This window comes from Eretmochelys imbricata, chromosome 23 (genome assembly GCF_965152235.1).
Source record: "Eretmochelys imbricata isolate rEreImb1 chromosome 23, rEreImb1.hap1, whole genome shotgun sequence".
Taxonomy (NCBI): domain Eukaryota; kingdom Metazoa; phylum Chordata; order Testudines; family Cheloniidae; genus Eretmochelys; species Eretmochelys imbricata.
This window is the reverse complement of record NC_135594.1, coordinates 12,657,932-12,683,972: the sequence shown is the minus strand read 5'-3', so window position 1 is coordinate 12,683,972 and position 26,041 is coordinate 12,657,932. Positions and strand designations below refer to the sequence as shown.

At 61.9% G+C, this 26,041-nt stretch overlaps 1 protein-coding gene across 4 annotated transcripts; it reads left to right on the top strand.

The window, feature by feature from the left end:
* Nucleotides 1–6,548: 6,548 nt before the first annotated feature.
* EPN1 (epsin 1) lies at nt 6,549–25,557 on the top strand. 4 transcript variants are annotated; one of them, XM_077840429.1, is made up of 11 exons: nt 6,549–7,293; nt 11,365–11,912; nt 12,432–12,681; nt 15,545–15,666; nt 17,084–17,158; nt 20,058–20,147; nt 21,127–21,418; nt 22,141–22,308; nt 22,527–22,607; nt 23,087–23,323; nt 23,821–25,557. In XM_077840429.1, the coding sequence occupies exons 2-11, from the start codon at nt 11,685–11,687 to the stop codon at nt 24,159–24,161; spliced, it is 1,884 nt and encodes a 627-aa protein (XP_077696555.1). In that variant the 5' UTR covers nt 6,549–7,293; nt 11,365–11,684; the 3' UTR covers nt 24,162–25,557. The 4 variants fall into 4 exon arrangements, with proteins under 4 accessions (XP_077696555.1, XP_077696554.1, XP_077696557.1 ...); XM_077840428.1 differs by having other exon boundaries at nt 6,550–7,293; nt 15,545–15,678; XM_077840431.1 differs by lacking the exon at nt 17,084–17,158 and having other exon boundaries at nt 6,550–7,293.
* Nucleotides 25,558–26,041: the final 484 nt, after the last annotated feature.

Here is a 26,041-nt window from a genome sequence, read left to right as displayed (position 1 = left end):
GGGAAAGGGGTCACACTGTCGTTGGGTTCAGGGCGCTGCTGAGGCTTGGGGCCCAGCCCCTCTTAGGGTGTCTATCCTGGGGCCCTGCCCTGGGGGGCTTGCTGGAATGCACCATGCTCCAGTTCACTGGGGACCTGCAATGAGTTGATACATGCCCCCAGCTCCATAGGATGGGCGCTCCTTCACCATGCCCAGCAGTCAGTACGGGCCAGAGAGACCCGATGTGACGCAGCAGGGACTGAGTGTGGCGGATTGACCTAGGAATGTTGCAGGGGAGTTTACTGGGACTGTCTGCATCGGTGATGGGACAGCAGGAGTGACTTCACTGGCTGGGACGATACCTGAGCCTGTAACCTGAGCCGGGAGGCGGGTTGGTCCGGGTGACATCTTCTGCCCCGGAAACTGGACAAAGGATGGAGGAGGAGCTGGGGGGAGGCTGGGGGAATCAGCTGGAGGGGGTTTCATTTTTTGGAGGGGGCTGGGGAAGAGGAGGGAGCCCCCAGAGGTGGGGACTAATCTCCCTGCCTCCCGGAAGGACCTGACTGAGGCCTCCTGTTTGTGCCTACAAGCTCTGGCCTGGACTGTGTTCCTGTGGTCTCTAATAAACCTTCTGTTCTACTGGCTGGCTGAGAGTCACGGTGAATTGCAGGAAGTGGGGTTGGAGGGCCCTGACTCCCCTATCTTCATGACAACTGGAAGATGGGGTCCTGCTCTCTGTCGCTGGCTGGGTCTGAGGCCGCAACCTCTCTGAGCCTTGTCCCTGGGCACTCCCTCCCCACTGGGGAGGGTCCTGCGCCTCCGGTGAAGTACCCTCTCCGAGGTCAGGGCGTAGGGCCCTTCGCTGGCTCTGGCTACGGGTCATGACCAGGGCATTCCAGGGGTTGCCTGGCCAGTCCTCTAGGTCACCCCCCATCAACACTTCAGTGGGCAAATGATGATGCACCCCCACGTCCTTGGGGCCCTCATTGGCCCCCCATTTCAGATGTACCCTCGCCATGGGCACCTTGAATGGGGTCCTGCCCACCCCCATCAGGGTCAGGTAAGTGTTGGGCCCAACCAGTCTGGGACCACCACCTTGGGCTGGGCCATCGTCACCTCAGCGCCCATATCCCAGTATCTACTGACCTTCCTCCCATCCACCTCCAGGGGAACAAGGCACTCGCTCCACAGGGACAGCCCCACACCGACCCTGTAAGCTGCAAACCTTGAATCTGAAGCATCCAGCCCCCCAGAGGAGCTGGCCTGGGGCACTCCTCCCTCCTGAGCAGTTGATAAGCTGCCAGCCCCCCTTGCCTGGGAAGCCTGCCCCTCATCTGGGTGGGACCCTACCCAGTTAACCCTGTGTGGGTTCGGTCTGCTCAGTCTATCCCTGAGCTTGGGGCACTGGGTCCGTATGTGGCCTCTCTGGTCACAAAGATAGCAGCTCATGTCCCGTTGGTCCTGACGCTGGATGTTCCCCTTGGGAGGGGATTCTCCATATTTCCCTGCTGGGAAGTCCCGTAGTGATTCTCTCTCTGCATCATGGCCAGCCTGTTCCTTTGGGACTCCTCCCTGCTATCCCCTGACCGACTGTTAACAAACTCGTCAGCCAGCTGCCCTGCGTGCTGCAGGTTCTCTGGCTTTTTGTCCACCAACCATAGCTTCAGGACGGATGGGCACTGTTCATACAGTTGCTCCAGTATGATTAGATTGAGCAGGTCCTCCTTAGTTTGGGCCCCATCTGCCCATTTGTGGGGACTTCACGCTGACTAGGGAAACTTCTCCGGTACATCTCGGGAGTCAGCCCAAACTCGCATAGCAGGGCCTTTTTGAATAGTTCGTAGTCCCCTGCCTCTGCCCCTTTCATTCGGCTGTCTCCACGGCTTTGGGGTCCAGTAAGGGGGTGAGGAAACTGGAGCCTGTCTGGAGGGTCAACCCTGTGCATCTCGCAGGCATTCTCAAAGGCATTCAGGAAGTCATCTATGTCCTCCCCTTCCTTATGCTGGGCCAGGATGCACTTATTAAAGCTCTGTGCAGTCCTGGGTCCCCCGTCACTCAACACAGCTGGGGCCTTGCTGCTCCTCAGCCCGGCCAACTCCAGCTCATGCTGACGCTGCCTTTTGCGGTCCTCCAGCTCATGCTGACGCTGTCTTTTGCAGTCCTCTTGCTCTTTTTCGCGATCTTCCAACTCTCTCAATTTTATTTCTCTCTCCCATTCCAGCCGCCTCAGCTCCAGGGATGGGGAACTCCACCGGAAGGATCCCCTGCTGGCTGCCGGGGTCAGGGTGGCCTCGGAATTTGCTGGGCTCCTCCAGCCCCTCCCCTACGCATAGGTAGGAGGGGTCTCAGGATGCCCATGGCAGCAGTCTGACCCCTTCCAGCTGGGTCAGGCACCAGGGGCCTGCATTGCATCTCCTGGGCTGCTTCCCTCAGAGGCAGGGATCAGTGCATCCGAGTGATCCTTTTCCTCCAGCTGGGCAATCAGCTGTTCTTTGGTGAGCTTCCCAATGTGCAGCCCCCTCTGCCTGCACAACTCCACCAGATCGCTCTTAAGGCACTTAGCATACATCTTCCTGCTGGCCACTCGTAGGCCTGTGTGCTCGCAGCTCCCCAGTTTCCAGGAGGAACCACTATGGTACCAGCACTTCTCCAGGTCACCACCTCTCTCCTAGGGTTGAGCCGCAGACTCCTCTGCCCCTGAGACCACTCACCGCAGTGCCCAAAGGGACTCCGTTATTGCAACAGTCCTTCTCGCTGGTCACACACTCCCAGGGGTTAAGCATAGCTACTCCGCCCCCTGAAACCGCTCCTCTCTGAATCTCCAGCACGCCTGGTCCCCATCAATCCCCCTTTATTTTACTGCTCCCCAGTCACTTACTGCAGGAAGTGCCGTCCACGGGGTGCAGTACATCCCACTGCTGCCACCAGTTGTCACAGAGATTGGGGGAGTCAGGGCCCTGCACCCCCACTTCCTGCAATTCACCGTGACTCTCAGCTAGCCAGTAAAACAGAAGATTTATTAGAGACGACAGGAACACAGTCCAGACCAGAGCTTGTAGGCACAAACAGGACACCTTAGTCAGATCCTTCTGGGGGGCAGGGAGATTAGACTCCAGCTCTTGGGGCTCCCTCCTCTTCCCCAGTCCACTCCAAAAAATGAAACCACCTACAGCTGACTCATCCAGCTCCTCCTCCAGCCTTTGACCAGTTTCTGGGGCAGAAGATGTCACCTGGACCCAACCCCCCTCCTGGCTCAGGTTACAGGCTCAGGTATTGTCCCAGCCAGTGAAGCCACCCCTTGCTGTTCCATCACCGATGCAGACAGTCCCAGTAAACTCCCCTGCAACAGTCCTAGGTCAATCCGCCCCACTCAGTCCCTGCTGCGCCACACCCTACAATAACAAAGTGATGGCGGCAGCCCCGTTACCCCCAAAAGACCCTACAATAAAAAACTAGGACTCAGGGTCCATTGCTCCCGAGAGACCCAACACTAACAAATCAATACACAATCCCGCAACTCATGAGAGACCCTACAATAATGAAGCAGCATGTACATCCCCATTGTTCATGAGAGACCCTACAATAACAAACGAGTACACAGCCCTATTCTCCTGAGAGACCCTATAATAACAAACCAGTGGATGCAACCCTGGTGTGTGTGTGTGGGGCTTTTGCAGTTATTTCCAGTGTCACCTGTTTTGCCCCTCTTTTTGGGCTGGAGGGAGGAGGGGGCATTACACATTAACCTGATGCACGGATGGGTCAAATGGATCATCTCATTGGGTCAAGTGATCATTGCATCGGGTTGAGGGGGGATCGGACTGGGCCAAAGAGTCATCTGACGGGGTCAAGAGGCCATCAGGCATGGATGCATTGGTGATTTTTCCCAGCGGCACAATGGATGCTGTTTTAGCGGGATACCTTGTAGGTGGTGGAGGACTTCAGGGAAAGCGGGAGCATGCTGAAGCAGAAGAATAGCTGAGCAATCTTCTCCAAGATCGTTCCCGTCCCACAAGCAAAGGGAGACAGAAGGCTGGAGATTCTGGAAGTGAACTGCTGGCTAGGTGAGCGGGGGCTGGTTGAACATTGGGCTGCCTTCTGAGCAGAGAGGGGGCTGTACAGGTTGCATGGCCTCCAACTCAGGAGAAGGGGCACCAATCTCCTTATGGACAAGCTGGCTAGAGTAGCTGGGGTGTGTGCGTGTGAAGAAATTCTTGAGTTGCCTGTGCACCAATGCTGGCAGCCTAGGGATCAAAGAAGAGGAACTGGAATTGCTCATTTGTGAGCATAAATCCAATCTAGTTGGTATCACTGAAACCTGGAGGGATGATTCGCACGACTGGGTTGTTAAAATGAATGGTTATACATCTATTTAGGAAGGAGCGAGAGGGCTTTTTAAAAGCAATTCAAAATAATGCACATTATATATCATTAACAAACCGTAATTAATAAGTTCTTGGTTTTGCTTCTTACATGGATGCCGTGCTTCAGCTGCTAGCTTCTGTTGAAATGCAGAAAAGGCAGAAGTACAGTCTGTTCTGTTTTGGGAGAAAAAACAGATGATATCGTCTCATCGTATGGTGATGAGAACACTCTTGCCATTCCACCTCTGGAGGATGTTAAACAGAAGCTACTAAAATTAGACATTTTAAAATCAGCAGGTCTCGATAATGTGCATCCAGGAGTTTTAAAAGAGCTGGCCAAGGAGCTCTCTGAACTGTTAATGTTTTTCAATAAGTTGTGGAACATGGAATAAGTTCCAGAAGACTGAACGAAAGCTATTTTTGGGCCAATATTTAAAAAGGGTAAATGAGATGACCTGGGTAATTATAGACCTGTCATCCTGATGTTGATCCAGTGGCTGATACAGGTCTTGATTAATAAAGAATTAAAGGAGAGTAATGTAATTAATGCCAGTCAACAAGGGTTTATGGAAAATTGATCCTGTCAAACTAACTTGATATCTTTATTACTAGTTTGGTTCATGAAGGTGGTAGCATTGATGCAATATATTTAGACTTCTCAGAAGGTGTTTGACTTTGCACCGCACTGTATCTTGATGACAGAACTAGAACGATATAATATGAACATTGCCCACATTCAATCGATTAAAAACTGGCGAACTGATAGATCTCAAAATGTAAACATAAATGCGGAATCGCTGTGCTTCCAGTGGGATCCCGCAGGGAGCAGTTCTTCGCCAGAAGATATTTAATGTTTCTATCGATGACTTGGAAGAAAATACAAAGTCATCATTGATCAAGTTTGCAGATGACACAAAGATTGTGGAATGGAAAATAACGAAGAGGACATGTCACTGATACAGAGCGATCTAGACTGCTTGGTAAGCTGGGCACAAGCAAACAATTGCATTTTAATCCAGCTAAATGTAAATGCATCCGTCTAGGAACACAGAATGTTGACACACAGGATGGGGGACTCTATCCTGGGCAGTAGTGACTCTGAAACAGATTTGGGGGTCGTGGTGGCCAATCAGCTGAACAGGAGCTTCCAGTGTGACCCTGTATCCAAAAGAGCTAATGCGATCCTGGGATGCATCAACGTGGACTCTTGGGGAGTAGAAAGGTTATTTTTCCTCTATATTTGGCCCTGGTGCGACCGCTGCTGGAATCCTGTGTCCAGTTCTGGTGCCCACTGTTCAAGAAGGATGTTGATAAAGTGGAGAGGGGTCAGAGAAGAGCCATGAGAATGATTAAAGGATTAGAAAACCTGCCTAATAGTGATAGACTCAAGGAGCTCCATCTATTTAGCTTAACAAAGAGAAGGTTAAGGGGTGACTAGTATCTACATGGAGAATAAATATTTTACAGTGGGCTCTTCAATCTAGCAGAGAAAGGTCTAACACGATCTATCCAACGTCTGGAAATTAAAGCTAGGCCAATTCAGATTGGAAACGAGGCATACATTTTTAACAGTAATTAACCATTGTCACAAATTGCCAAGGCTCATGGTGGATTCTTCATCACTGAGAATTTTTAAATCCAGATTAGATGTTTTCCTAAAAGACCTGCTCTAGGAATTATCTGGAGGGAGGTCTCTGGCCTGTGCTAGACCGGAGGTCAAACGAGAAGATCACAATGGGCCCTCTGGCCTTGGGGGTCTCTGCCATGGCAAGGCCTCCTTGTACTGGGGCAAGGCGGCCGTCGCGTCAGCTCAAGGGGACGTCTCAGTGGGTCACGATGTGCGCTCCAGGGTGTCGTCATGTGGGGTGAAAGGGGTCACCAGGCGGGGTCCAAGGGTCATCGTGGCAGGTCATCGCACCGGGTCAAGGGGCCATTGCACTGGGTCAAGGTACTGGGCCTGGGGGGTCAGCGGGCGGGGTCAAGGGGTCACCACGCTGGGCATGGGCGGGTCATCGGGGCAGGTCAAGGGGTCACTGGGGCGGGCCACTGGGTCGCTGCCCCTCCGGCCTCCCCGCCCACGTCTCTCTGCTCGGCCGGCTTCCCTGCCCCTCCCGCCAGGGCCCGTCTCCATGGGAGCGGCCGGAAGTGACGACACGGCGAGGGCGGAAGCCTGGCGTGGCGGAGGGCGGAAGCGGGGCCGGGCGGGCGGCGGCTTCCGCTTCCGGTGCGCAGGGTCCTGCCGCCGCAGCCCAGCGCCGAGCGGGGACGCGGAGCCTCCGGGGCCCATAGAAACAGGCTAGAGCGCCCCCCCCTCCGCACGCGCTAGCCAGCGGGGACCCCCGGCGGGGCGGGGCCAGAGACCCCCCCACTGGCCCAGAACTCCCCACCCCCCAGGGACCCCCTTAGGGAGGGGCCCAGCCCCCCCTGCAGACCTCAGAGCCCCCCCTCCCCTGCCCAGGCGTTAGGGACCCACAGGGAAGGGGAATCCCACCACTGAGAGCGAAGCAGCCCCCAGGGGCCCCCCCAACACAGGGGCAGGGGGGCACCTTCCTCTCCCCCCACCCGGCGTAGGGGCCCCGGACATGCCCCCCCCGGGCCCTCGCTCAGCCCAGCTGTAGGGGGCGGATCGGAGGTAGGGGGGGGGTGGGTAGGTGGGTGAGAGACCCCCCTCCCTGCCCCTGAGACCCCCACCCAGGGCAGTGGGGGGGCTCGACACCTCCAGGGAGACGCAGGGGGCTCCGCCGCCCGCCCGGCTCGGACGCCCGCTGGGGCCTGAATCGCGACAGGCGGTGCCCACAGAAGCTCAGGCCGGCCCCAGGCCCCGGCAACGGGGAGAGGTGCCAGGAGGGGACGCCAGCCTCCTCACCCCAGGGCAGACTGGCTTGGAGCGGACCCAGGAGTCCGGGTGACCTGAGAGGCTTCCACCCCACCCCCCGACGGGAGACGTGAGGTGAGTTCTCGACGGGGTGAAGCCTGCAGGGTGCGTCTAGTCTCCGGCATTGCTGGCAGCTCTCCTGGGAGCGGGGTCTAACGGTTAGAGGAGGGGGGCTGGGAGCCAGGACTCCTGGGTTCTGTGCCTGGCTCTGGGAGGGGAGTGGGGTCTAGTGGTTAGAGCGGGCAGGGCTGGGAGTCCAGACTCCTGGGATCGACTCTTGGCTTTGTTGCTGTGAATTTAAAGGAAAGTCACTACTCTTTTTTGCCTCAGTTTCCCCACCTGTGATAGAAGGCTCCCCACCCCCACCCCCCCGCATGTTGGCCAGGTGCTTTGGGATCCTCCTGTGGAAGGCTCTGGGTCTGGGCACTGCCCCCTGCCAGCAATCAGGGATGCGGACAGGGTGCCCCTGTGCTCTGATTGCTTTTTTCAGGCAGGGGAGAGCAGGAGGAGGGAGCCTGTCCCTCTGAGCCAGTGCTGCGAGCTAGGTTCCTGGTGCCTGTCGCCCCTTTGATGGGCCCATCGCGCGGCGCGCACAGTGCTGGCCAGAGTTCACAGGAGGGCCAGGCTAGGAGGGGAGGTAGGGACGGTGCCTTTGGCTCAGGACAGGGGGGCAGCCTGCTGAGGGCAGGGAAGAGGCTGATGCTACCTGACGTTGGGGGATCCGGGCCCCAGGAGTTGCCGAGGGGCAGGCTCTCGCGCCCCCACCAGCTTTGCAGGGTGTGGGAGGGCTGCAAAGTGGGAAGGAGGAGGCCATGAGGGTAATCCAGAAAAGGCGGTCTTGTGCCCAGATTGGGGTGCAAGGGCATCTTGCTGGGACACTGCAACCCCCTTGGGGGATGGGGGGAGTCACTCGCTCAGACCAGCTCCAGGCCTGGAGTGTGACTGGGGGCAGCTGGTCCGGGGGGCCCGGCGAGGGAGGGCTCAGAAGTCGGGAGGGATTGGCCTGCAGGGTGCCCTGGAGACACAGTGCTGGGAGGCAGTGGGGCTGGCCCCGGGGGCACCCTGGGGAAGGAGAAGTGGGGCTGGCCTGGGGGTGCCCTGGGCAGGTGGAGGGCCCGCTGGCCAATGGTGTTGACCGGCATAGGGAGTGGTTCTAATCCCCGCGCCCAGCGCTGTACCTCAGGTGGTTCCCTGTCCGTGCTCTGTGCAGATCCTCCTCGCCTGGCTCTCGACTGACAGCCCAGGGTAGGGGTGTGTGTGTTTGTGGCCCCAATCTGTGCCGCTGGCACTGTGGGGGGGCAGCTGTCCCGTGATAAGGCCTGGATGATTTATTGCATCCCTGCGCCCTGCATGCATCCTGGAAGTGCCTTTGTGCTGGCGCGTACCCATCTGCTCCCACCCCATCCAGAGAGCAATCTCCTGGCTGCAGCCACCTGGGGGCCGGGGGCAGCTGGCGGGGTACAGAGGGGATTGGGACAGGGCTGTACATATCCTGGCGAGCGTGTCGTCATCTGCTGCTGTCTCCTTTCCATCTGTCTCTGTTGCTCCCAATGCGCCGTGTCTGGGGCACAAGGTACTTGCCCCTGTCCCAATGAGACAGGGGCAGTCGCTGCTTCTGTAGGGGTCATGGAAGAACCGGGAGGGGGGTGGCTTCTAAACTAGCCACACACCCGACGTCAGGGCCTTAAATCTGAGCAGGCACCTGGTCGCCGCAGCACTTGCCCTGCCAGCTGGTGCTGGGAGTTCCCTCGGGTGCAGCTCTGGGGCGCCCATCTGGCCTGTGGTCCTCTGGCTAGCGAGGGTCTGATGTGAGCAGCCACGCTGGCTAGTGCGAAGGTCTCCCCTGCCTCCCCACAGCCTGTATCAGCCCTCCTTGCGCCTGCCACCCCAGTCAATTTCACAGCTGCCATGAAACTGACCAGAGCCTGTTCTGCTCCTGGGTCTCTCTGTGCGCACCCTGGATGGGCAACAGGCGGGGTTCCCGCTCCCCAGGGCTGGGTGGGGGTTGGATCCACCAGGGCACCGGAGACCCCTGGGATTGGCATGGTGGTGCACAGGTCAGGGAAGAGCTAAGACAAGCCCCACCTCCAGTGTGTGATTACAGGGGCTTTCAGGCTGGGGAGGTCCAGTGGATAGGAGACCTGGGGTGGTCTCGCTTACTCTGTGTCTGGACAGTGCCCAGCACAACGGGGACCCAATCTCGGTGATTTTATGTCTGGGCAGTGCTCCGCACGATGGAGACCCAATCTCGGTGACTCTGTGTCTGGGCAGCGCTGGTCATGATGGGGCCCCGATCTTCATTAGGGCCTCAAGTCACTACCAGAATGTAAACAACAAACTCTAGAAATGGGATGCACGGGTATTTTCTGAACTGAATCCTGTGGGGCTTGGTAAGGGAGGGCCTGGCATGTCACTTGGGATCACCTTAAAATGGGGAGCTCCTGTCCTTTGAACTGCCCCCCGCCTACCCTGTCCCTTCAGCTGCCACAGGGATGTGCTTGCCTGTCTGTTCAACCTTCAGCACTCTGCCTTTTACTTGCCTTATGCATCTTGCTGTGCAGTCTAGTGGTTAGAGCAGGGAGCCAGGACTCCTGGATTCCCTCCCTGACTCTGGGAGGAGAGTGGGGTCTAGTGGTTAGAGCAAGGGTGCGGGGGCCGGGAGACAGGCCAGGGATAGATCCTGGGAATCCTCTCAATGCAGACAGGTGCATCAGTGGCTGCAGCCCCCAGCCCAGAGAGCTGCCCTGCTTCAGGCTGCGGTGGGGCAGTGGGGTAAGGGTGCTGCACAGGAACATGGGGAGGGATCTCCTGGTTCATTGGCCCCTCAGCTCAGTCCCAGGAGCGCCACTGGGTCATTGTGCTGGCTCTGATGGTGAGAAGGGGGGTCACCTGAATTCCTTCCCCTGGTGGCCTACAGCCCCTCGGGTGCCCTTGTCCCAGCTGGAAGCAGCCAGAGGGGAAGGAAGTGAGGCCTTCTGCATTTCTGAGCCGTGAGTCATGGCGCCAGGACGCCCGGAGATTTCCTTCCTTCTGCGCCGAGCCACACACTGCTCGGTGCTGCGGCCACGGTCCCCATGCGCTCTGCAGAGCATGGAGATGCGGCTGCCTCTGGGGTGGGGCGCAGGGGCTGGGTATCTGGGGACCCCTTTCCTGGCATAAAGACGTGGCCCCTCTGGGGTAGGGCTGGGGCTGGTTATAAGGCGACACCTTGCCTGGTGCTGGAACATGGCCCTTCTGGGGTGGGGCTGGTTATCTGGGCATCTCCTGCCCAGGCTGTGACACGGCCCCTCTGGGGTGGGAGGCGGGGGGCTGGTTAACTGGTGACCCCTTTTGCCAGAAGCTGGGAATGGGTGACAGGGGATGGATCACTTGATGATTCCCTTTTTTGTTCATTCCCTCTGGGGCACCTGGCACTGGCTACTGTCAGAAGACAGGACACTGTGCTGGATGGACCTTTGGTCCGACTGTTCTTATGTTATGTTCTTATGCCCCAGGCTGTGATGCGGCTGACGTTGGGGACAGCATGAGTGGAGGGTGGAGTCCTGCAGCATGGTGCCACTGTGTCCCTTCCTTTCTCAGGGCCTTTAAATGGGGGTCCATTGCCTGTCCCCAAAGGGGCTGAATTCCCACTGCGCTTGGCACCCCTCCGCTGCGGGCGCTGGAGGTTGGCAGCTGGCTCTTCCTGCTGTCTGGAGGGGCGGGGGGGGTCATCTCCCATCGGGGGGCTGGGCATGTTCTGTCCTGAGTCTGTTCCCTCCCCTCCCCGGCCAGCGCTTTCCCCCATGCCGTGCTGTTTAGTCCGGTTAGCGCTGCCCTCCCACCAGCCCTCCCCCCATACATGCTCCCTGCGAAGAGGAACCGATGGAGCCTGGGGGGCGTGCCCCCACAGGGGGAATGTCAGGATTCTGGCTCCCAGCCCCCCTGCTCTAACCACCAGCCACCACACCTTTCCCAGAGCCAGGAACAGAACCCAGGAGTCCTGGTGCCAAGCTCCTCTGCTGTAACCACTAGACTCCATACCCTTCTCAGAGCTGGGGAGAGAACCCAGGAGTCCTGGCTCCCAGCCCCCCTTGCTGCATCTCATGCCGGCCTCAGGCCCTCCTCTGGATGTGTTGAATCACTGATCTCGCTCTCTCTGTGTTGCAGATGCGGCTCATGCCTGGATCACCCGTGCCGTCCCGGGCACAGATAGCAGCCTGACCACCTTCCTGTCACCCACTGGTGCCAGCTCCACCCTATTGCACGGACCCAGGGGGCTTTCCTGCTCTCCACACCCCCCCCACCCCCCAGGACTGGGATCTGGGGCCCCCCACTGCACAGACCCAGGGGGTTTTCCTGCCCCCTCCCCGGACTGGGATCGGCCCCCTCCCCCCCCCATTGCACAGACACAGGGAGCTTTCACGCCCCCCAGGACTGGTATCAGGAGCCGCCCCGCTGCCGGGCCGCCCCCGCGTCCCACCCCCACCATGTCAACCTCATCGCTGCGGCGCCAGATGAAAAACATCGTCCACAACTACTCGGAGGCGGAGATCAAGGTGCGGGAGGCCACGTCCAATGATCCCTGGGGCCCATCCAGCTCGCTTATGTCGGAGATTGCCGACCTCACCTACAACGTGGTGGCCTTCTCTGAGATCATGAGCATGATCTGGAAACGGCTCAACGACCACGGCAAGAACTGGCGCCACGTCTACAAGGTGCTGCCCCCAGGGCCCTGGCTCCCAGCCCCCTGCTCTAACCCTTGGCACCCACCCCCAGAGCTGGGGAGAGATCCCAGGAGTCCTGGCTCCCCACCCCCACCCCCCTGCTCTAACCACTAGCTCCCACTCCCCTCCCAGAGCTGGGGATAGAACTGAGCCCCCCCTGCTCTAACCACTAGACCCCACTCCCAGAGACGGGGATAGAACCCAGGAGTCCTGGCTCCCAGCCCCTGCCCAACCACTGGACCCTGCTCCCCTCCTGCCTGCCCTATGCCTGGGAAGGGGTGGAGTATGAGGAGTGGCTCTGTGGGTGGGTAGGCAGGTGGGCTGTGCGGTGTTTGGTGTTTGGGTGGGCCATGCAGGAGCTGTATGGGAAAGGGGAAGGGGTATTTGCGGGGCTGCGGTTGAAAGGGAGGGCTGGGTGGAGGCGGGCAGAGGGGCCCCGTGTGGCAGGGCCCAGGGGGCAGTGCGTGGGCTGCATGGCTGAGGCTGGTGTGTCTGGGCCCTGCCCCCCAGGCCATGACGCTGATGGAGTACCTCATCAAGACGGGCTCGGAGCGCGTGGCCCAGCAGTGTAAGGAGAACATCTACGCCATCCAGACGCTGAAGGATTTCCAGTACGTTGACCGCGACGGCAAGGACCAGGGTGTCAACGTGCGGGAGAAGGCCAAGCAGCTGGTGGCCCTGCTCCGGGACGACGAGCGGCTCAAGGAGGAGCGGGCCCACGCCCTCAAGACCAAGGAGAAGCTGGCGCAGACCTCCACGGGTGAGCCAGGGCTGGTGGGCAGTCCCTGCTCCCTCCCCTGCCTTTTCCCCCAGGACCTCATTCAGATCCCAGCCTGGGTGGAGCTGGGGTCCTCCCTCACTTCCTGTCCTAAACAAGGCCCTGCTTGCCCCAGGGCCCCACTCGTCCTTCAGCTCTGAGGTTCGGGGGCTCAGGGGACATCTCTGAGGCTCGGGGTGGCTGGTGACTCGTGGGGGGGGGGCGAATGACAGCTGTGGGGCTGGGGGGGGGCTTTGAGGTTCAGGGGGGCTGGTGACTCTTGGGGGGCAGGTGAAGGCTGTGGGACTCAGGGGGTGGCTCTGAGGTTTGGGGGGTTGGGTCAGGTTCAGGAGGGCTGGGTGATGGCCGTGGGGCTTGGGCGGTGGCCCGGGGGGGGGTGACAGCTGTGGGGCTTGTGGGCATTGGGTGACGGCTGTGGGGCACAGGTGCCCGCTGTTCGGTTTGGGGGGGCCATATGTAGGGCCTCCTCTGCCCTCCCCTGGCCCAGGCAGATCCGGGTTCCCTGCCTGGTGGCTGTTGATGACAGTGAATTCTGAACCCCCCAGCTCTGCCCCGTCCGCTGCCCACAGGGTTGACCCCAGGGGTGCTCGGAGCCTGCAATTCGGGTTGTCCGGGGCAGCGGGGGGCTAATCCTGCCCCAACCGGAGGAGATGGAGCTGTGACCCACCCTGACGGGGGGTGGGATATGTAGGGTGCAGACGGGCAGGGTCTGGAGCCAGTCAGAGGCTGTGCCAGTCCTCTGCCCACCTGGCATCTGCCAATGTGTGACCTTTCACCCCTGCTGGCTCCGCCCCCTGCTTCCCACATGGCACCCCTCCCAGCCAACACAGCTGCTGAGTATGCCGCTCCCGACCCCGCAGCCCCCTGCCACCCTGCCCTGGGCTCACCCAGCCTGCAGTGGGTAGCAGCGAAGGGGTGAAAACACGTGTCCCTTCCCCCAGTCCCTTGCTTGATGATCCCGCCCTGGCCCTGCCCCACGGGCTCTTATCAGGACGGAGCTGCCAGCAATCGACCTTCGTGCCCCCTGCCAACCAGCGCTGATAAGGGTGGGAACGGCCAGCCCTTAAAGAGACAGTAACACCATTCTGCCTGCCTGGATGGCTCCTGGTGCTCAATACCCCTTCCCCCGCCCAGTCTTACAGCCAGGGATCCCCATCCCCTTCCCCGGGTTGGCTCCTCTGCGCTCATCCTCCCTCTGTGGGGTACGTGGCTCTGTGCCCCCCTCAGCAGAGCTGCTCCCTCCCTGTCTCTGTCCTCCCTCCCCCGGTCAGTTCACTGGCCTGGGGGGCAGTCAGCTCATTGGGGCAGACATGGGCACCTCTCCCCGAGGGATGCAGGCTTCACGTGAGGGAGAGCGTCCCGTTCAGCAGGGCGGCTAACCAGGGCTGACAGCTGGTGCCACAGTGTCTGTGGGGGAGGGGAGCCCGCCTGTCCCTTGGCACCGTGGCGACCTGCCCCAGCACCGGTTGGGGGTGGGGCTGAGGGGTGGCACCGGGGTCTGGAGCCAGCCCTGGCAGGGGCTGAGGGCCAAGCTGAAGTGTGAGCTGGGTTTGTGGGTGAGAGAGTGGGTGCTTAGCCCCAAAGCCCCCCCTTTGCACGTGCCCCACTCCCCACCTGCACCCCCCACAAACATCCTGCACCCCCCACAAACACCCTGCACCCTCCACACCCTGTATAGGCGCACACACCCCGTGCCCCCCCCACGCAACCCAGGCCCCTCCACACTCCCCCTCCACACGTACACCCCCCCCCACACACACAACTCACTCTCCACCCTGCTCCCACGTGGTCCATGGTGCCAATAACAATAACATTTATTTGGAGTCAAGCCCCTCACTCCCGACTCTCAGCCCCCTGCCAGCCCAGCCCTGGTCTCCCCCTGCTTTCCTGGTGCCCCTCAAGCCCAATCTACAGTCTGGGGGAAGTTGGTGTGTGGGGAGGAGGGGATTGGAATAATAGTGGTGGTTGGGGGGCCTATTGATTGGAGTGGGTGGGAGGACAGGAGGTGGGGGTCTGCGTGTGGGGGGACGGGAGGGAGGGGGTTCTGAGGGGGGTGGGATTCGGGGGGGGGGCAAGGGGGATTGTACACCTGACCCAGTGTCCCCTCCCTGCCCACTGGACCGTTGCTTGTCAGTGGGTTGTTTGGCTGACACCAGCTGGTCTCTTGGCTGTTTGTTTACCAGACAGGCCGGGCCATCTGCTCCCTGGGCCCCACGGCCCTACCCCAGCCCCACGGTGTCACAAACTCCTTGGAGCCTGTGCAGAGAGGCTCGCCAGGGCCTCCATGCTGCAGGGAGATCAAAAGGGGGTGCTCTCCCCTGGCCGGCAGGGCTGGACCCGATGCCCTGGGGCAGTGCTGGGGGCGTCCGTGCTCCTCTTTGAGAATAAAAATAAAATCCCAAGGCTGGTTTTCATGGTGCCCCTTAAAATGCCCTCCGGCCTCTTCCTCCCTCCCTGGGCCGGGTCCCCATATATCCAGCTCCTGTGCCCCACCCCAGAGGGGCCACGTCCCAGCGCTGGGCGAGGGGTCCCCCTGTACCAGCCGCCACCCCAGAGGGGCCACGTCCCAGCGCCGGGCGAGGGGTCCCCGGATACCCAGCCCCCACCCCAGAGGGGCCACGTCCCAGCGCCGGGCGAGGGGTCCCCCTGTACCCAGCCCCCGCACTAGAGGGGCCATGTCCCAGCGCCGGGCGAGGGGTCCCCGGATACCCAGCCCCCACCCCAGAGGGGCCACATCCCAGCGCCGGGCGAGGGGTCCCCCTGTACCCAGCCCCTGCACCAGAGGGACCACATTGCCTGTTGCTTTGGGCCCTTGGCTGACAGTTTAACCCTTTCTCCCCCACAGCCTCCTCAGCCTCCGCCGCTAGTGCCCCGGCAGAGGCAGAGCAGGCCTGGCCGCAGAGCAGCGGCGAGGAGGAGCTGCAGCTGCAGCTGGCGCTGGCCATGAGCAAGGAAGAAGCGGAGCAGGTAAGGAGCAAGGTAAATCTGGAGCGACGGCTGCGGGGCACAGGGGGGAGGAGGGTTGGCACGGCTGGGGCTGGGAGATGGGTCCTGAGACGCCGGTTGAGATGGGGCCCCCGTGGCGGCTCTTGGGGAGTTGGTCGGGCCGGGGCCAGGGCCAGCTGTGATCGTCCCCCACACCGAGGGCGTCCGCTCCCAGGGTGGCGTCCTGCCCTTGGCCTCCCTGCTGCTATCCTGGGGGGTGCCCGTTAGCCCCCGATTGTGGCCAGGCTGCCTCTGACACTGGGTGCCAGGCTGGGACCAGCCCAGCTCGTCTCAGTGAAGGCAGGGATTGGTTCAGTGCTACCGGAGCGGGTCTGGCACCTCCTAGTGGGGAGAGCCCCTGTGCCCCATTTCTTGTCCCCCTGAGCCAGCCAGTCCCTGCCCTGGGGCCAGATCGTGGCTGGCACCCCCTAGAGGGAAAAGCCCCATGACCCATTCTCTGTCCCCCTCAGAGGAGCAAGCTTGTTTGCTCAGCGTATCAGTGGGGCTGAATTCTGGTCCTTCCCCTGCGCAGATGTTGGGGCAGGGGAGGGCAGGTACAGTGGGGTGGGGGCCAGGGAAAGTTGGCTGGTGGGGGGGGGCCGGGGTTCATAGCATCTCAGTTTGGGGGTGTCTTTGGCCTGGGTTGTCTGAGATCCTGGGCTGTTTTAGGGTACACAGGTCTCGGGAGGGCAGGGGGACGTCCGCACACAGTGGGGTTACAGTCCCCAGGCCCTCCAGTAAACCTCCATAATGCTGTGGGGCAAAGAACCAGGGCCTGTTCAGATCTGCGTTCACCCCCACAGCAGGGGCTATAGATGGAGAAGGTCGGCCCCCTTATCCTCTCTGCAGCAGCCGGGGTCCTGTACAGCCCCCCCCTCATTCATCCCAGCTCAGCCTGCTCCCCCTTCCCTTACCAGACTATTTGCTCCCCTGGAACAGGCCACAACTTGTCTGCTTAGACAAGAATAGAACCAGCCATCCCTTTCCTGCACTTCCACTGCGGTGTCTGCCTGCGCCCCCGTCCTCTGCCCCCCACCCACTGCCCAGCCTGCCTGGGCCCGACTTCGCGGGCCACCTGCGCCCCGTCCTCTGCCTGGGACGGGCACCATGGGCCCCCCCATGCCCCTTCCCTGTCTGCTGCCCCCCTCCTTTGCCCCTGCGCTCCCTCTCCCATCCACTGCCCCCCGGCATCATCTGCCCTTTCTTTCTCACCTCCCCTGCGTTTGCCCCCTTGTTTGTGCATCTAGCTCCCCAGGGGGACTTTGGGGAGTCACAGGCCCACCCGGTCCTGTCTGCTTTCCTATCCATGGACCAAGCCTCCTCCTCCCTCCCCCCCCCCCCCCGGTGTGGGTGTGTGCCCTGCTGCGCCTTCATTCTCTGCTCTCTCCGCCCCCGCCAGCCCCCCGTCGCCGTCGCCGAAGAGGACCTGCAGCTCCAGCTCGCTCTTAGCTTGAGCAAAGAGGAGCACGACAAGGTTAGAGCCGACCCCGGAGGATCTAACACCCTCCCCCTGATGGGAGCGTGGGCCGGCCTTCCCCCTCCCCCACTGCACTAACCCCCACCCCCGACTAGATCAGCGCTAACTCCACTCACTGCTCGCCATGGCCTGGAAGGGCTTTTCTCTCCTCCAGGGAAAAGATGCTTTTAAAAGGGGGTGAACTTTCTAGTCAGTTTTTCTCCTTGTCAGTTTCAGTTCCTCTGGGTACCTGGATCAATTTTGCTCCTGGTCAGTTTCAGTCCCTCTGCTTGGCTGGTCAGCTTTGCTCCTGGTCAGTTTTACTCACACTGGGTGCCAGGGTCAATTTCACTCTTGCTCTGTAGCACCTCCTGGGTGCTATTGGGTGGTCTCCTGGTTGTGTGCCCCCCTCGCATGCACTTGGAAGTGCTTAGCAGGTGAGCTCCCCAGCTTTCCGCTGTCAGGGGCATGAACCCTGGTGGCTGGGCCCAGTCCCAGCTTGGATCATCCCCTTTTGCCTCTCTAAATCCACACGCTCTCCACCAGTTCCCCCATCACTTCCTGTCCCAAACAGCCCTTAAATAGCTGCCTCACCTCAACCTGCAGCTAGCTGAATTTTAGTGGTGGATGGAGCAATTTGAGCTTCAAGCTTTGGTTCTGTCCCCAGCTCTGGGAGGGGAGTGGGGTCTAGTGGACAGAGCAGGGGGGCTGGGAGCCAGAACTCCTGGGTTCTCTCCCTGGCTCTGGGCCTCTGATCCCCCTCTATCTCATGATCCCTGGGTGCTGGCTGGCCTGCCGGGCAGTGTTGCCAAATTGGCCCACCCAGCCCCTTCTCCCAAATTCGACCCCCACCCTCCCATCCAGATTGAAACGTCCCCGATCTCTGGCCTCTCTGGGGGGGCCGCTTTGGCTCCCCCAGGGCCCCTCATCACTTCTCCGCACCTTCTTTAATTCTGAGGCATGATGTCAGGACCCCCCTGGTCGCACCCAGATCCTGTCATCTCCCCCCCCCCCCCCAACGGAGGCAGCGGAAGGTTCTGAAAGGTTCTGGCTGGGTCTCTCTGGGTCGTTTGGGTCTCTCTGCGGCCGCTGTGCTCTAACAGCCCCCCCCATTAATCCTCACTCTGATTCACACCCAGCGCTAATCTCTGTCTGTCCTTCCTCCACCACCCAGCTTTCGCTCTGGTTAATTGCCACCTCGGGATCCCTGATTTGGGGCGGGGCGGGGGCCAGTCCTGATATGGGGGAGCCTGGCGGGACATGGGGGGATCTTGTCTGGGCTCCATGTTTAATTTCGTATGCCTGAAGTTGGGGGTGGGGAGGGGAGTGGGAGCTGCAGCTGGCATAGAGGGTAGGGGGTTTGTACCTGGTTTCTGGGGGCGTGGGGCACAGCTGAAAAATTGAGGGGAGCTGGGGGGGCCATGCCTGGGTGGATGGGGGCTGCACCAGATTGGGGAGGGTGTCTGTTTTGGGGGGAGGGGCTGCTGCAGGCTCAGGAGTCCAGACCTCAATGGGGGGCTGTTTTTATAGTCTCTGTAGGGCACTGACTGGGAGTGGGAGCCGTGTCCCCGACTGCAGCTGAGGGGAGAGAATCGAGGACCCCCCCCCCCAAGGATCCACTAAACTCCATCCCCTCTCTAGCCCCCAGAGGATGGCAGGGCAGGGAGCCTGTAGTGGGTGGAGTAGGGGCATGGGCGGGTGGCATAGCATGCAGATCGGAGCGTGCCCGGTGCGCCCTGCGCTGTGGCTGTTCCCTAGGGGGCGGATCGGGCTTTGCCGTTGGTCGTGGACACCAGTCCCCCTGGCCCAGCTGCCCTTTTCCCAGCAGAGCTCAAGCCTTGGCTCACAGCCGTGCTGGCAAACCCACCTGGTGGAGTTTCTACCCGCAGAGTCTTTTGGCCAGCAGAGCAAAACACGGTCCCCTGATCTGAGAGCTGCCTAGCAGGGGTCACTCCCTGGAGGCTAGGGGAGTTGCTGGCCCGGCTGAGCCAGCGAATCATAGAATATCAGGGTTGGAAGGGACCTCAGGAGGTGTCTAGTCCAACCCCCTGCTCAAAGCAGGACCAATCCCCAATTTTTGCCCCAGATCCTTAAATGGCCCCCTCAAGGATTGAACTCACAACCTTGGGATTAGCAGGCTAATGCTCAAACCACTGAGCTATGCTTCCCCCCCGCAAATCCCCTCCCAAAGCGGCGTTGCCCTGGACGGTGTCTGCACTGGGCGGTTTGACCGGTTGCGTTTGTGCCAGGTGTTAGAGGACAGGCTGCCTTTGCCGGCTCCCCCTGCCCTGGCACACACGGGGTGCTCCGCGGGTAAACGACCCTGCACTGCCCTCCGGTCCATTTCCATAGCGGGTGGTGGGATCCCGGCACCGGCTGGGAATTGTGGGAGCTTGGGGTCAAATTCCCCAATTTGCTTGGCACAGTCCTGCTGCTGGCTCTTCTCATGCCGTTCCTTGGACCGGGGTCCTGGACCAGCGACGGCCCTGACGGGGATACGGCGTAAGCAGCCCACCACGAGTGAAACCCACCGTGCTGGTAGCAGCCTCTGCTGGCACAGCCATGCAGAGCCAGGACGCCTGGGTTCTGTCCTCCACTCTGGGAGGGGAGTGGGGTCTGAGGGGGCTGGGAGCCAGGACTCCTGGGTTCAGTCCCCAGCTCTGGGCAGGGCTGGATCTGTTAACACTGTAGATGCCAGTCAGTAGCGATGCCACAGCCTGCTCTGCGTTGCCAGGGAATTATGGGATAGGAGTCAGGCTGGGGGCAGGCAGCGACCTCCCTGGCTATAGGGAGCCCTGGCTGGGAACACTGCCGGGCCAGCCGTAGGTGAGTACTCCAGCTCCCCTCCCCCGCCCCCGATCGGGGCTGGGCCGCCCCTCCCCGCTGATGTCCCCCCATTTCCCTTGCCTCCCCCCAGGAGGAGCGGATCCGGCGTGGGGACGACCTGCGCCTCCAGATGGCCATCGAGGAGAGCAAGAAGGAGGCGGTGCCAGCCAAGGGCGAGGAGGTAACCCCTCCCTCTGGGGCTAGCTGGGGGGAGGGGCTGACATAGGGGTGGAGCCAGGGGCAGGGGGCATGGTTTAGCTGGCTGGGGTGGGATCTAGCTCAGGTTGCGGGGTCTGAGTTGGATGTGGAGACGGGGTGGGGTTTAGCAGGGGGCTCTGACTTGGGGGTGGAGCCTCTTGCAGGGGGTGGAGTCTAGCAGGGGGCCTAGATTCAGGGGCAGAGCCTGGGGTGATGTCTAGCTCACATGTGGGCAAACTACGACCCAGGGCCTGCATCCGGCCCTTTGGATGTTTTAATCCGGCTCTCGCTGGGGAGCGGGATTGGGGGCTTGCCCGCTCCACATGTGCCATGGCTCTGCTTGGGTCCCAGAAGCAGCCGCATGTCCCCCCTCCAGCTCCTACATGCAGGGGCATCCAAGGGGCTCTGCATGGTGCCCCTGCCCCAAACACCGCCAAACACCGGGAACCATGGCCAATGGGAGCTGCAGGGGCAGCGCCTGTGGATGGGGCAGGGCGCAGAGCTGCTTGGCCGCGCCTCTGCATAGGAGCCAGAGAGGGGACGTGCTGCTGCTTCCGGGAGCTGCTTGAGGTAAGCGCCGCCCAGAGCCTGCACCCCTGAACCCCTCCCACGCCCCAGTCCTGAACCTCCTTCTGCCTCCTGAACCCCTTGGTCCCAGCCTGGAGTACCCTCCTGCATCCCCAATGCCTCATCCCCAGCCCCACCCCGGAGCCCTCACCCCCTCTCGCACCCCAACCCCCAATTTTGTGATCATTCATGGCCTGCCATACAATTTACCTACCCAGATGTGGCCCTTGGGCCAAAAAGTTTGCCCTCCCCTTGTCTAGCTGGCTGGGGTCTGGCTTGGGGGCGGGATCTGTGGCAGGGGGCAGGGTCTAGTGGGGGCCCAGATTTAGGGGCAGACTCGGGATATATCTGGGGTGACCGGCTGCCCCGTGTCTCACCACGTTTCTCTCCCGCAGTCGTCGCTGATGGACCTGGCTGATGTCTTCACCGCGCCAGCCCCCCCTGTCACCGGGGACCCCTGGGGTCCCCCTGCCCCCACTGACCCCTGGGGTGCCTCTGTGCCTGCTCCCACGGGGCCGCCTGCCCCGGACCCCTGGGGAGGGACCCCTGGAGGCGTGGCTTCCACTGGTGACCCATGGGGGGCATCTGCCTCCGTCACGGCCCCGGGAGACCCCTGGGGGGGCCCCCCGGCTGTCGCCAGCTCCGACCCCTGGAACCCGGAGGGGACGGGCCCCTCCCCACTCCCTGGTATGTCTCCGCGTCGTGCCTGTCACTCCGGTCCCTGGGCACCAGCCCCTCCAGCCCCCTCCTGCCTTTGTCACTAAAAATGCTCGATCCCCCCAGCATCCACGTCAGACTGGAGACCCCAGCTCCTGCTGGGTCCCAGCACGCGGGGGTGGGGGAGTTGGGTGGCCCCATCCCTGTGCAAGGGGGGCAAATCGGTATCCCTCACTGAAATCAATGGGGCAGGAGGGGTGAGGGGAGCTATCAAAGCTCTTGCCACAGCAGGGTGGTATCTGTGTCCCTGATGGGGAAACTGAGGCACAGAGGGAGGCTGTGGCAGGGAAGGAAACAGAACCCGGGTCGGCTGGATCCTGACTCTCCCCACGGGGCCATGGCGCTGGGGAAACAGCCCTCTGGCTCGGATCAGCCCCAAGGGCCCCACAGCGGGGACATGATGACCCCCAGGCCAAGACACCTCCTTTGCCCGTCCCTAGGGATTGTCAATGCCAGTCCTGGAGCAGAGGTGGTGAAACAACTCTGCCTGCTGGGGAGAGTGCCCCTGCCGAGCGCCCCCAGTGCTCCCTAGCGCCATCGTGGGGCATCGGGGACAGCACTGCCTGCTAGGGAGAGTACCCCCTGCTGACACCCTGCCCCACAGCCTGCAGTGCATTGTGGGTGTATGAGGGGCAGCAGGGAGGGTACAGGAGCCACTGGCCTTGGCTGCTAACTGCTTTTCTCTCCTCCAGCTGGGGGTGTTGCAGTGAGTGGAGCGCCCCCTGCCAGTGACCCGTGGTCGTCGGGCCCAGCTGCAGCCCCCCAGGGGAAACCCGCAGCCGACCCCTGGGCCCCCGCGCAGACCTTCCCTGACCGCTGGGGAGGGTCGCCCTCGAAAGGCAGCATCAACGGCACCACAGGTGGGTCGGCCACGGATCGCGAGGAGCCAGGACGCCTGGGCTCTCTCCCTGCCTCTGGGAGGGGAGTGGGACCTAGTGGTTAGAGTGGGGGGGGGGGGGGGCTGGGAGCCAGGACGCCTGGGTTCTCTCCCCTGCTCTGGGATGGGTATGGGGCTCGGTTGGGGCAGGGACTCTCCCTTGCTCCCCATAACTCACTTCTTCCCTCCCCCCAACCCCAGCTGGTGGTGCCTTCGAGCCGGATGAGTTCTCGGATTTCGACAGCCTACGCCCGGCGCTTCCCAAGTCCGGGAGCAGCACAGGTGGGTCGGGCGGACCCCGGCTGCCTCCTCCTCCCCCCACATTGCCTTCCCTCCCCTGCATGTGTGTCAGGGCTGCTGGGAAATTGGGGGGTGGGTGGGTACTGAATACATCCTCCCTGATGGGAGCCGGCACCCCCTAGAGGGGAGAGGCCCCCGGGCCCCATTCCCCGCCCCCCTGAGCCAGCCAATCCCCACCCTGGGGCCAGATGGGAGCTGGTGCTTGGGGGATGTGGGGAAGGGGGGTGGGTTTAACCCCTTGTTGTCCGGAGGGCGGGTTATGGGGTTATCAGTGGGTCGCTGCCAGACCAGGAGGGTGTCTGCAGTGGGTCCCGCCGGGTCTGTCCTAGGGCCAGGACCAGTCAGTATTTTTCCCAGCTACTGGGCTTACGGCGAGGACGCCCCTCCCAGCCCCACAGCACTCTGCCTGCCCAGGGGGCCTGGATGGGTGTCTCAGCCCCCCCTCTGTTTCTGCCCCCCAGGGGAGCTGGATCTGCTGGCCGGGGAGGTGCCAGTGTCACGCTCGGCCGGCGCCCGGAGCCCCAGCACCTTCGACATGGCGGCTGTCGGGGGCTCGCTGGCCGAGGCCTCCAAACCCACCCGTAAGACCCCCGAGTCCTTCCTGGGTCCCAACGCCGCCCTGGTGGATCTGGACTCGCTGCTCAGCAAACCCCATGCGCCCCCCAGCACCAAGACCTCCAACCCCTTCCTGGCCACAGGTGAGCGCCCGGCCGGACGCCTGGCTTCTCCTGCTCTGGGAGGAGAAGGGAGTGGGGTCTAGAGATGGAGGGGTTGGGGGGTGAAAGCCAGGTTGCCTGGATTCTATCCCTGCCTCTTGGAGGGGAGGGGGGCTGGGAGGCAGGACGCCTGGGTTCTTTCCTTGGCTCTGGGAGTGGGGTGGGACCTAGTGGTTAGAGCAGGGGGCCTGGGAGCCAGGATCCCTGGGTTCTCTGCTGGCTCTGGGAGGGGAGTGGGGCCTAGCGGTTGTGGGGAGGGGGTTGGGAGCCAGGACGCCTGGGTTCTCTGCCGGCTCTGGGAGGGGAGTGGGGCCTAGCGGTTGTGGGGAGGGGGTTGGGAGCCAGGACGCTTGGGTTCTCTCCCGGCTCTGGGAGGGGAGTGGGGCCTAGCGGTTGTGGGGAAGGGGTTGGGAGCCAGGATGCCTGGGTTCTCTCCCAGCTGCGCGGCTGGTCTCTCACTCTCCCTCCCTCCCTTCTAGGGACAGCGCCTGCGCCCATGGTGTCGGCACCGGGAGCAGCCGCCGGCGCCTCGGCCACCAACCCATTCCAGCCGGCGCAGCCCGCCTCACTGCCCCTCAACCAGCTCCGCGTCAGCCCCGTCATGGGGCTGGGCCCCCCCGCTGCCCCCTTCGCCCCGCCCCTGGTCTCAGTCACCCCCCTTGGGCCGGTCGTGCCCCTGGCCTCTGTCTCCCCCATGGTCGGGGTCCAGCCCCCCGGCCTGTCCCCCATGGCCATGCCCCCCATGATGCCCCCCCAGCCCGTCGTACCCACCAGCGCCTCTGCCCAGTCCATGGGCAACACAAATCCCTTTCTGCTATAAGGGGGCCGGCCCGGGGGTGGGGGGTAGGAGAGGGGAGCCCCCAAGAGGTTGCCAGGGGGAGGGAGCCCTGGGGCAGCCCATGCCGGGGGGGCGGGGGGGTCAAATGGGAGGGTCCACTGGGTGTGGTGTCATATTCTCCCCTTCATGGGCAGTACCCCCCGCACTTACCTGAGAATTCATAAGTGGGGGCAGGGGGGCAGTGTTAAACCCCTCCCCCTGCATAGCTCCACCCCCATTGAGGCCACACCTCACCCTCAGCTCTGCCTACAAGCCCTGCCCCCTCTCCTGGAAGTGGGGGTGCTGCTGCCCCTTTAAGTTATAGCTGCCCCCCCACCCCCCCATCTATCACACTACTGCCCCCCTGGACATCTCACCTCCTCCAGGGCGCACCTTCCTGCCCCAGGGGCTAATGGTGCATTCCCCCCACGTCCCCTAGCCTGTGACCGTGTCTGCTCCAGATCCCAGGGGTGGGATCCATCCTCACCTGCCCCAGGCTCTGCTTCCCGACCCCCCCACCCTGACGGGGCCCCAGGGGACCAGAGCAGTGACCTCCAAAGGCAGCTCCAGAGACGACCCCTGGGACATGAGGGGCCCTGCTGCCGGGGTGGGGCAGCGATGGCTGCCATGACCGCCCCTATGCCAGTGTCTCCTCTGCAGTCACCTGGGCAGGGCCACTGGACCCCTCTCCCCCGCCCCTGCCCAGGGACTTGCTGCCTTAATTCCCCCCCCCCCCCCCCGGCCCAGTGTCATGGAGCAGGGTCAGCCCAGCCAGCACTGGGATTTAAACCCAGGACTGGACCCAGCCAGGCCTCTGCTGCTGGCCTGCTGGGGGGCACAGGTCTGAGCTACACATCCTCTCCCCGCCCCACATAAGATGTGCAGCATTGACAGTGCCCTCTTCTGGCCATGTGGTTGTAATCCCTGATCCCCCCCCCCTCCCTCCAAGCAGCATGATCCCCCCCTCCCGCTGCTCTGGGGGGGGACAGAGGGCTTCGCTTGCGTGAGTGGCTGTGATGTCGTGAACCTAGCTCTCCCTCCCCCCCCCACTCAACCCCTACTGGAGCAGAGAGTCCCCCAATGCCCCCCATGCTCCCCTCTCAATCACAACCTGTGTATGAATTCTCCCAGTTGTGCCCCCCACCCTTCACCAATCAACTGCATGGGGGTGGGGACTGTCCTCCCTCCCCCCCCCAAGTTTGCCAACCCCCAGCAATGTCAGATCCTTTTCTGTGGTTGTGCGGGGGGGGGGCTAATCCTTAAGCCTGACCCCCTGCTCTGGGGAGGGGTCCCCCATCTGATTTCTGCCTCTCCCCCCCCTCCATTTGTGTCCCTCTCCCACAGTGTATGCAGAACGTGCTCAAATGAATTAATAATAAAGTGAGATTCTTCTAAGGCACCCATGGGGCATCTGTGGGGGGCGGCAGGGGGGTGTTCCAGGGCATTGGCCAGGCAGGAGGGGCTGGGGCATGCGTATGTATCAAGAGATATCACATGAGATATCTGAGTATGTGGGGGGAGGTAGGGGCTGGGGAGAGGGTCTCGGTTAATCTCATCTCACAGCTGGCTTCAGGGCGAGCCCTGCGGTCAGGCAGGGTGTTTGCCAACAGGGGTGTGAGATCAAGGGGGGTGGGATACCAGGTAGATGGGCCTATTGGGCTTGGGGAGGAGGGGCAGGGTAGTGGGACCTGTGGGGCTGAAGAGGGCAGGATACTGGGGTAGAGGGGGCTAGAGGAGGCCAGATACTGGGGTAGATGGGCCCGTGGGACTGAGGGAGGTGGGGTAGAGGGGGCTGGGGGAGGCTGGATACTGGAGGAGAGGGGCTCATGGGGTTGGCGGAAGCGGGATACAGGGTAGAGGGACCTGTGGGGGTGAGGGAGGCG

What these genes read in the sequence shown, in the direction of transcription:
- EPN1 (XM_077840428.1), top strand. Translation starts at nt 11,685, where the DNA reads ATGTCAACCTCATCGCTGCGGCGCCAGATGAAAAACATCGTCCACAAC. An exon ending in CGGAGCAGGTAAGGAGCAAG is followed by an intron (nt 15,679 to 17,083) that starts GTAAATCTGGAG and finishes CGCCCCCGCCAG; the next exon opens with CCCCCCGTCGCCGTCGCCGA. An exon ending in CAACCCCTTCCTGGCCACAG is followed by an intron (nt 23,324 to 23,820) that starts GTGAGCGCCCGG and finishes CCTCCCTTCTAG; the next exon opens with GGACAGCGCCTGCGCCCATG.